We start from the raw sequence: 10,472 nt of genomic DNA, 5'->3' as shown, positions 1-10,472 counted from the left end.
GCATAAATGAAATAACATGATTTATTAATATATTAAAATGGTACCTCTACTTACAAAATTGTTACCAGAATCTGTTTTGTAACTTGATTTGATCATAATTTATATATATATATATATATATATATATATATATATATATATATATATATATATATATATATATATATATATATATATATATATATATATATATATATATATATATATATATATTCTCTAATTCATTCCACAATCCTTTAAAAAAGTAAATAAAATGACCAAGTAAACCCTTTTAAAAATTATCAGTGTCCCAATTTTGTGTGAAATTTGTGAGAAAACAAGCATAGATGAAATAACATGATTTATTAATGTATTAAAATGGTGCCTCTACTTACAAAATTGTGAATGAATAAATGAATAAAAAGCATATAAAAACATGTTTTGTTCGTGCATTGAGGCGGAAGCTAACATTAGCCCATGACCACATGTATCAAATGATGAATTAAACAAACTTAGCTGTAATTAAAAACCTTTTCCCGCTGACTTTAGACTTAAATACACACCATAAACCCCCTTAAACTGGTTTCAAGTCACTTAAAGACACTCAGTGTGAGTGGGAATCGAACCATGGAGTGGCATTATAGAGCAGTGCAATGTAAAAACTGCTAATGTTAGTTAGCGCTTGTTGTTCTTTGGCCCAATGCACATGGCCCTTTAACTCTTGCTACATGGTGACATATTGCCCCCTGGAAACGATGCATCCAGAGCACCTGTTTGCAAATCAATGGGAATTGATCGCACGCTATTGATCGACGGCTCCCCTGAAGCTGCTAAAGTCAAGCATGGACACGCCCAGTCCAATCTGAGTGAAAATTGGAACTCCTTGTTCAATTGTTAGCTTTCAGGTTACAAATTTTGTACATGTCCACCTGGGCTAAATGCTCCAATTATTAATCATTTCAATTCCACCTATTAAGCGATTAAAAACCATTAAAATGCAACACAGCTCAAATTTTCACACACACACATATTGGGCACACGCAATAGTCTAAAATGTACTACAAAGTGGACGGCTTTAGGCCCTGGTAGGACGGGCTGTTGACGCCATCTGGCGGATAAACATGGGTATTATATCTCCCATTATAACCGCGGCAGGAACTATTTTATGCTTTCGTAGCAGTAGTATTTGTAGTAAAAGTAGCAGTTTACATTATATACATCTACTAGACAAGGTTTTTGTAGCAGTAGTAGTAGCAGTTTACATTATATACATCTACTAGACAAGGTTTTTGTAGCAGTAGTAGTAGCAGTTTACATTATATACATCTACTAGAGAAGGTTTTTTGTAGCAGTAGTAGTAGCAGTTTACATTATATACATCTACTAGACAAGGTTTTTGTAGCAGTAGTAGTAGCAGTTTACATTATATACATCTACTAGGCAAGGTTTTTGTAGCAGGAGTAGTAGTAGCAGTTTACATTATATACAACTACTAGACAAGGTTCTTGTAGCAGTATTAGTAGTAGTAGTAGTAGTAGTAGTAGTGGGAGTATTAGTATTAGTATTAGTAGTAGTAGTAGTAGTAGTAGTAGTGGTAGTAGTAGTAGTAGTAGTAGTAGTGGTAGTAGTAGTAGTAGTGGTGGTAGTAGTAGTAGTGGTGGTAGTAGTAGTAGTAGTAGTAGTAGTAGTAGTGGTGGTAGTAGTAGTAGTAGTAGTAGTAGTAGTAGTAGTGGTGGTAGTAGTAGTAGTAGTGGTGGTAGTAGTAGTAGTAGTAGTAGTGGTGGTAGTAGTAGTAGTAGTAGTAGTGGTGGTAGTAGTAGTAGTAGTAGTAGTGGTGGTAGTAGTAGTAGTAGTAGTAGTGGTGGTAGTAGTAGTAGTAGTAGTAGTGGTGGTAGTAGTAGTAGTAGTAGTAGTGGTGGTAGTAGTAGTAGTAGTAGTGTATGCTAGGTGTCCATTTTGAGAAATTATTCAATTATTTTCTTATAATTTTCTCTAATTTTGTGTTTTTCACATCTTTTATTTAAAATTTGGACACTGGTGGTTTTTAAAGGGTTTAGTTGGCAGTTCTATGAGGACTGTGGAACGAATTAGAGAATTTATATATAAAGTACTGTTCTACTTACGAGATTTTTAAGTTACGAAAAAGTTCTGGAACAATTAATTTCGTAAGTAGAGGTACGAGTGTAGTCCTTTTGCTCAATGCTAACTTTAATGAGAAAACACCATTGAGATGCTACTGGCTAGCATTAATCATATAGATTTTAAACCCGTTGTCGGTATAGGATTATATTATTCTATTAAATTTTAAAAATAAATAAAAACGGTAGGCTACTATTCTTCTTCGTTAGTGTCTTCATGTGTGTATTATACGGCCTCCAGTGGCCAGGTTGGGTACAACAACCGGAACAGCACAATGAAGTGAATTACAGCATTAGAATGTTGCAGTTTTACTTTGTTTTTACTCATTAAAATATTATAAAGCGCTATTTTCATGAAAAAAATGACAAACATCCTGAAAATTTTAAAAGTCGGGTAAATTTGGACTTTTGTCACGTGTAACCCGGGTTTCTTGATAGGCTGCAGTGACGAAGCAACCTGCAGTGATGAATGGGCATTGATGAGATGCATAGTGGCAGACGTGCCCCAGAGGGCGCCGGTCTGCCCGAACGACCAATCGTTAGTGCACGATGGATCACAAGGGCCTTGACGGATTGCATCGGAGATGCGTGTGTATTTGCTCATTCCGCATTTACACACAAATACCCACAAAAGGTAAAGTGGACAGGGGTTGTGCTTCATGCTGACTTGGTCTTTAAAAATCAAAGACACAGACGTATTCGAACATTCTTAAAGAAATACGTTCAGTATCCAGGCCTTCGTTAGGTTACAAAATATTGACCCGTTCATTTTGATTAATATCCCCAGACCTAATATATACCCATGGACTTTTTTTGTGGGGATACTTAAAAGACTACGTTTATGTCAACAAATCAAGGACAATTATGCATTGAATTTGGAAATTGAAAGACAATGTCGTGATATTCCTGATGACATATTTCGCGAGTTTTGCGAATTCCTTGATGCGCGTTATCAGCGTTGTCTGGACACTTTGAACATTTGCGAACATAATTCTTCAATTACCGTATTTTCACGACTATAAGGCGCAACGCATTATAAGGCACACCCTCAATGAATGACATTTTTCCATATATAAGGCGCACTGTATTAAAAGGCGCACTGTATTATAAGGTGCACTGTATTATAAGGTGCACTGTATTATAAGGCGCACTGTATTATAAGGCGCACTGTATTATAAGGCACACTGTATTATAAGGCGCACTGTATTATAAGGTGCACTGTATTATAAGGTGCACTGTATTATAAGGCGCACTGTATTATAAGGCGCACTGTATTATAAGGCACACTGTATTATAAGGCGCACTGTATTATAAGGTGCACTGTATTATAAGGTGCACTGTATTATAAGGCGCACTGTATTATAAGGCGCACTGTATTATAAGGCGCACTGTATTATAAGGCGCACTGTATTATAAGGTGCACTGTATTATAAGGCGCACTGTATTATAAGGCGCACTGTATTATAAGGCGCACTGTATTATAAGGTGCACTGTATTATAAGGCGCACTGTATTATAAGGCGCACTGTATTATAAGGCGCACTGTATTATAAGGCGCACTGTATTATAAGGTGCACTGTAATATAAGGCGCACTGTATTACAAGGCGCACTGTATTATGAGGCGCACTGTCTAATTTGGAGAAAATTTAAGACTTAAGTGCGCCTTATAGTTGTGAAAATAGGGTAATTGCTATTGACTTCCAGGTATGAAGCACTCACTACACAGTCACCTCTAGAGCCAGCCATTGTTGATGTTTTGGATTTTTTTGTATAAAATCTTGCAGTGGGGGAGGAGCTATATGATGGAAGATTTTGTAAACTAAGGTGGCATCTGCATATTTAACAGTATTGTTTCAGTTCAGGCGTTTGTGTTTTTTTAATATCCGACAGTGGTGGTTTTTTGTTTTTGTTTTTCAAGTTTTTTCCATATATAAGGCGCACTGGATTATAAGGCGCACTGTCTATTTTGGAGAAAATTTAAGACTTTTAAGTGCGCCTTATAGTCGTGAAAATACGGTACATTTGTTTCATGTATTTATATATGCTATTTCACTTCACTCTATGTTTATAAATAAAGGTTTTCTGGTCATTCTAAAAGTGAGTACATTTTAATTCTAAAAGTGAGTACATTTTTTTTGAGACACCCTGTAGATATATAGATATGGATTGGATGTTTATCGGGTCATTTATCTACACAATGAAAAAAAGGTCCTTTAAGAGGATAAAGAATATATGCCTGTATTATTATCTAGTCCCTTCTTAAACTTGGCCACTGATGATATTCAATTTGGATTAGCGATAGCGCTTACGTAGCAAGATGGAGGCGTCGGCATGAGGATTATAGGGTGGGATTTAAGCGAGCGAGTGGACATTAACACGTTTTCTTTTCCACATGCCGACATTCCCATGAAGCGTCTTTTTTCTACGGGATTTTGACCTTAGCGAGGCTGTCTAAGGTCCAAAGTGTAATAGAGTCCAAAACAAATAACAAACATGTCATCCTAAATGGTCATTCAAATAAAATGCAGCCGGGTTTTAATGACCGTCAATATCATACGTCATTTATCACACATATTTTCTGCATTCTAAGGGATACAGTATTAGTGGTGATATAGTAGTAGGGAATTGTGTTATACAGCCACGAGATACGGCTGGAGTAGTGATAGGTTTAGTAGTAGGGGGTTGTGTTGTAAATCCAGTAGATAAAGCTGTAGTGGTAGTAGTAGTAAAGGATTGTGTTTACATCCACAAGATAGAGCTGTAGTAGTAGTAGTAGGGCATTATATACATCTACTAGACAAAGTTTTTGTAGTAGTAGTAGTAGTGGTAGCAGAAATTTGCGGTATATACATCTTGTTGTAACAGTAGTAGTAGTGGTAGTAGTGGTAGTGATAGTAATAGGAGGTGGGTGCAGTGCAAATCCTGTAGATGGAGCAGCGGTGGTGGTAGCAGCTGCAGTAGTAGTAGTAGTAAAAGTAGTCATAGTAATAGTAGTAGAAGTAGTTGTAGTAATAGTAGTAGCAGTAGGTGGGTGCATTATAAATCCACAAGATGGAGCTGGGGTAGAAGTAGTAGTAGGGGTTACGTTAAATACATCTAATAGACAAGGTATTTGTAGAAGTATTAGTAGTAGTAGTAGTAGTAGGGGGTTAATTTATATACTTCTACTAGACAAGGTTTTTGTAGCAGTATTAGTACTAGTAGTAGTAGTAGTAGAAGGGGGTTATATCCTTTTACCAGACAAGGTTTTTGGAGCAGTAGCATTAGGGGGTTAAGTTATATACTTCTACTAGACAAGGTTTTTGTGGCAGTAGCATAAGGGGGTTAAGTTATATACTTCTACTAGACAAGGTTTTTGTAGCTGTAGTATTAGTAAGAGTAGTAGTAGTATTAGGGGGTTAAGTTATATATTTCTACTAGACATGGTTTTTGTAGCTGTAGTATTAGTAGTAGTAGTAGTAGTGGTAGTAGTAGTAGTAGTAGTGGTGGTGGTAGTAGTAGTAGTGGTGGTGGTAGTAGTAGCAGTGGTGGTAGTGGTAGTAGTGGTAGTAGTAGTAGTAGTAGTAGTAGTAGTGGTGGTAGTAGTAGTAGTAGTAGTAGTAGTAGTTGTAGTAGTGGTAGTAGTAGTAGTAGTGGTGGTGGTAGTAGTAGTAGTGGTGGTGGTAGTAGTAGTAGTAGTAGTAGTGGGGGTGGTAGTAGTAGTAGTAGTAGTAGTAGTGGTGGTGGTGGTAGTAGTAGTAGTAGTAGTAGTAGTAGTAGTAGTAGTGGTGGTGGTAGTAGCAGTAGTGGTGGTAGTAGTAGTAGTAGGAGTAGTAGTGGTGGTGGTGGTAGTAGTAGTAGTGGTGGTGGTAGTAGTAGTAGTGGTGGTAGTAGTAGTAGTAGTAGTAGTAGTAGTAGTGTTGGTGGTAGTAGTAGTGGTGGTAGTAGTAGTAGTGGTGGTAGTAGTAGCAGTGGTGGTGGTAGTAGTAGTGGTGGTAGTAGTAGTAGCAGTGGTGGCAGTAGTAGTGGTGGTAGTAGTAGTAGCAGTGGTGGTAGTAGTGGTAGGTGGGTGCATTATGAAACCAGTAGAAGGAGTTGTAGTAGTAATAGTAGTAGGGGATTGGTATAGCTGGAGTAGTAATAGAGGTTGTAATACACATCCACTCAATGAAGCTGTAGTATAAGAAATGCGGGGTGATATACAGCCACTAGCTGGAGCTTCAGTGGTCATTGGGGGTAGTGTTATAAATTAACTAAATTGAATTGTAGTGGTAGTAATAGTAGTACTGGTTAGGGGTCATAATATATCAACTAAATCGGCCTCTAGTAGTAATAATACAACTGGTTAGGGATTGTGTTACAGAGCCATTAGTCAGATATGTAGTAGTAGTATTAGTAGGGGATTGTTATACATTCACTAGATAGAGCTGTAGTAGTAGTAGTCATGGTTAGGAGTTGTATTAAACATGGAGCTGTGCTAAGGAGAATATCATTAAATGATTAACAAATACTGTTCCACGACTTGCTTTTGAGAAAATTAAAGTATTTTAGTTGCGCCACATAGTCCGTAAAATACAGTAATTAAAACTCAATTGCATGCATCATGTTCTTTTCACCAGCAGGTGTTAAAAATCGTAAATTGTAAATTAATTCATCAGCCAGTAAAGAAAAACCGTTTATAATATTAAAAGCAAAAATAAATTAATCAGAGAACCTTTTATTTCCCGTTTATTTTGGCCACGGGATTTGCACCCTCGGGATTCCCAGTTGACAGTTTGCAGATTAGCGGATGGAGGTCATTAGTTTCTGCACTTTAATTAATTCCTGAACGCTTCCATCCCACACTTCACTAGGCTGTCATTATTCGGGTTGGATGGAGGATGGACGAGGTTTCGCCATTGCTGATTGGCTCGTTCTGGTATTTCATAAACTCCCTTATTAATTTCACAATGGTACTATAACAATACCAATGTGATGTGTAAGGGTATTTCTTTTTAGTTATTACCGTATTTTCACGACTATAAGGCGCACTTAAAAGTCTTAAATTTTCTCCAAAATAGACAGGGCGCCTTATAATCCAGTGCGCCTTATATATGGAAAAAAAAGTGCCGTTCATTGAGGGTGCGTCTCATAATGAGATGCGCCTTATAATGTGGTGCGCCTTATATATGGAAAATACGGTATTTAGCTTCTATAGTCAAGTTTGAAATAGAATAAGGCTGGAAAACAACAAAATCTGTACTGACACTGATAAACGCAAAAAAATATATTGAATAAACAATAGTACTTCAATAGTACGTGGCCTCCACGTAGAATAAAAACAAAAAATCCTATCCTATTACGACTATAAGGCGCACTTAAAAGTCTTAAATTTTCTCCAAAATAGACAGGGCACCTTATAATCCAGTGCGCCTTATATATGGAAAAAAAGTGCCATTCATTGAGGGTGTGTCTTATAATGAGATGCGCCTTATATATGGAAATACGGTATTTAGTTTCTATAGTCAAGTTTGAAATAGAATAAGGCTGGAAAACAACAAAATCTGTACTGACACTGATAAACGCAAAAAAATATATTGAATAAACAATAGTACTTCAATAGTACGTGGCCTCCACGTAGAATAAAAACAAAAAATCCTATCCTATTACGACTATAAGGCGCACTTAAAAGTCTTAAATTTTCTCCAAAATAGACAGGGCACCTTATAATCCAGTGCGCCTTATATATGGAAAAAAAGTGCCATTCATTGAGGGTGTGTCTTATAATGAGATGCGCCTTATAATGTGGTGCGCCTTATATATGGAAATACGGTATTTAGTTTCTATAGTCAAGTTTGAAATAGAATAAGGCTGGAAAACAACAAAATCTGTACTGACACTGATAAACGCAAAAAATATATTGAATAAACAATAGTACTTCAACCAATAGTGGCCTCCACACCGAATAAAAACAAAAAATCCTATCCTATCACGACTATAAGGCGCACTTAAGTCTTAGATTTTTCTCCAAAATAGACAGGGCGCCTTATAATCCAGTGCGCCTTATATATGGAAAAAAAAGTGCCGTTCATTGAGGGTGCGTCTCATAATGAGATGCGCCTTATAATGTGGTGCGCCTTATATATGGAAAATACGGTATTTAGCTTCTATAGTCAAGTTTGAAATAGAATAAGGCTGGAAAACAACAAAATCTGTACTGACACTGATAAACGCAAAAAAATATATTGAATAAACAATAGTACTTCAACCAATAGTGGCCTCCACGCAGAATAAAAACAAAAAATCCTATCCTATTACGACTATAAGGCGCACTTAGGTCTTAGATTTTTCTCCAAAATAAACAGGGCGCCTTATAATCCAGTGCGCCTTATATATGGAAAAAAATATAATGTGCCATTTATTGAAGGTGCGTCTTATAATACCATGCGCCTTATAATGTGGTGCGCCTTATATATGGAAAATACGGTATTTAGCTTCTATAGTCAAGTTTGAAATAGAATAAGGCTGGAAAACAACAAAATCTGTACTGACACTGATAAACGCAAAAAAATATATTGAATAAACAATAGTACTTCAACCAATAGTGGCCTACACGCAGAAAAAAACAAAACATCCTATCCTATCACGACTATAAGGCGCACTTAAGTCTTAAATTTTCTCCAAAATAGACAGGGCGCCTTATAATCCAGTGCGCCTTATATATGGGAAAAATGTCATTCATTAAGGGTGCGCCTTATAATGCAGTGCGCCTTATAGTCGTGAAAATACGGTACTTTAAGTAAGTATGCATTTTTCTAGTGAAAATGTTATGAATTTAATTCGCATCTCAAATCAACGAACAATACTACTAATAAAACAATATCATTTTATACATCAAGGCTGTCAATCAAACGCTGCAAAAAAACTAAATATTTGCCAGTTGTGTGTTTACGGGGGTGCTTAACAGCACTTTATTTGTTTCTTAACGTCAGTCACTTTCGTTGTTTTACAGTGAAAATGAAGCTTAAAATGCCGCAAAACCAAGAGGAAATCACCTGAAAACGTCCAAAAATTAGGATTACATGACCAAGACACAGAAAGTAGCCCAGAAATTCCCTAAAAAACAATGGAAAATGATTCAAAATGTACAGGAAGGACCCTAAAATCGCAAGCAAGTGATACAAAATGACGTCATTGCTTGCCATTGACAACAATATAATTTAAACTGACTATGGAGATTGTCTTTCAGTGCCATTGACGGCTTTAGATGTCCAAGCGGAGGCGTTTTGTGTTTTTTTTTCTTACACCCACCCCCGAAAAAAGGGCGTGAAAACAAGAAGAAAAAAAAGGCAAAACATGCATCAAAAATACCTTCGTCTCGGGGCTTGTTGGCTGCAGATTCATCGTGTTTTTTTGTGAGCGGACCTAGGGTTCAGAAAAAAAGGGGGGAAAAAGAGAAAAGAGAAAATTCAAAAAAGATTATTTGGCAAAAAACGTTTTTTTTTTTAAAAAAAGACCCCAAAAAAAAAAGAATATCAAAAAAAATAAGAAGCAAGAGTAAAAAAGACAAAGCGGTAAGAGGTTTGTTTTTCTCTTTGTGTTTTGCCGGTTTTGAAAAGAGGACAAAAACAAAATGCATCACAGACACATTCATCAAAAGAAAAGACACAAGATCAAGAAAAGCGGCTGTCGTCATCCTTTGGGACCAAAAAAGAAAAAAAAACACAAAAATTAAGGGTTGTAAATAGCTGATTTGGTCGCCCCTCCCCCTTTTTAATGATTTTATCGAATGAAAAATGAAGCCGTTCAATGGACTTGAATGACAAAACACACATATGGCAACTATTAACTCTTTTAAACTCTTCAAAATTGCACAAAAATGTTTTTTTTCAGCTATTAAAACAACATAAAAGGCCAAATATACCATTCACAAGTAGTTATTTTCATTCATATGATTAATAATTGTTTAATAATCACTAATAAATAAGAAATAGAGTAGTACCTCTACTTACAAATGTTCTATTCCATATTTACCTCTACTTAAGAATTTTCTACATACATTTTCAATTTACGAAACAGTCAAGAAAATGACAGTCATTTTCCTTCATAATTTTTTAATAATCACAAATAAATAAATAGAGTAATACCTCGACTTACGAATTTTCTTTTCCATATTAACCTCTACTTACGAATGTTTCTACATACAAAATGTTCACATTACAAAACCCTTTCAAAAGAAAATGACTAGTTATTTTCATTCATATGATGAATAATTGTTTAATAATCCCTAATAAATAAGAAAAAGTATAGTACCTCTACTTACAAATGTTGTTTTCCATATTTACCTTTATTTACGATTTTTTTGACATAGAATATTTTCAGGTTACGGAACACTTT

The 10,472-nt window shown here is 35.9% G+C and overlaps 1 protein-coding gene across 2 annotated transcripts in view; it reads right to left on the bottom strand.

The window, feature by feature from the left end:
- The window catches only part of nlgn2a (neuroligin 2a), an 89,702-nt gene that overhangs the window by 33,427 nt on the left and 45,803 nt on the right, over window positions 1–10,472 (bottom strand). Inside the window, exon 3 of one of the 2 annotated variants that reach the window (XM_077742176.1) lies at window positions 9,447–9,500. The exons of the other annotated variant lie outside the window; for it this stretch is intronic. Within the exon in view, the coding sequence (XP_077598302.1) occupies window positions 9,447–9,500 (54 nt within the window). The remainder of the gene's footprint in view (window positions 1–9,446; window positions 9,501–10,472) is intronic. 2 annotated transcript variants of the gene reach the window in all.

The sequence above is a fragment of the Stigmatopora nigra genome, chromosome 20 (genome assembly GCF_051989575.1).
Source record: "Stigmatopora nigra isolate UIUO_SnigA chromosome 20, RoL_Snig_1.1, whole genome shotgun sequence".
NCBI classification, from domain to species: Eukaryota; Metazoa; Chordata; class Actinopteri; order Syngnathiformes; family Syngnathidae; genus Stigmatopora; species Stigmatopora nigra.
This window is presented reverse-complemented; position numbering and strand designations above follow the sequence as displayed.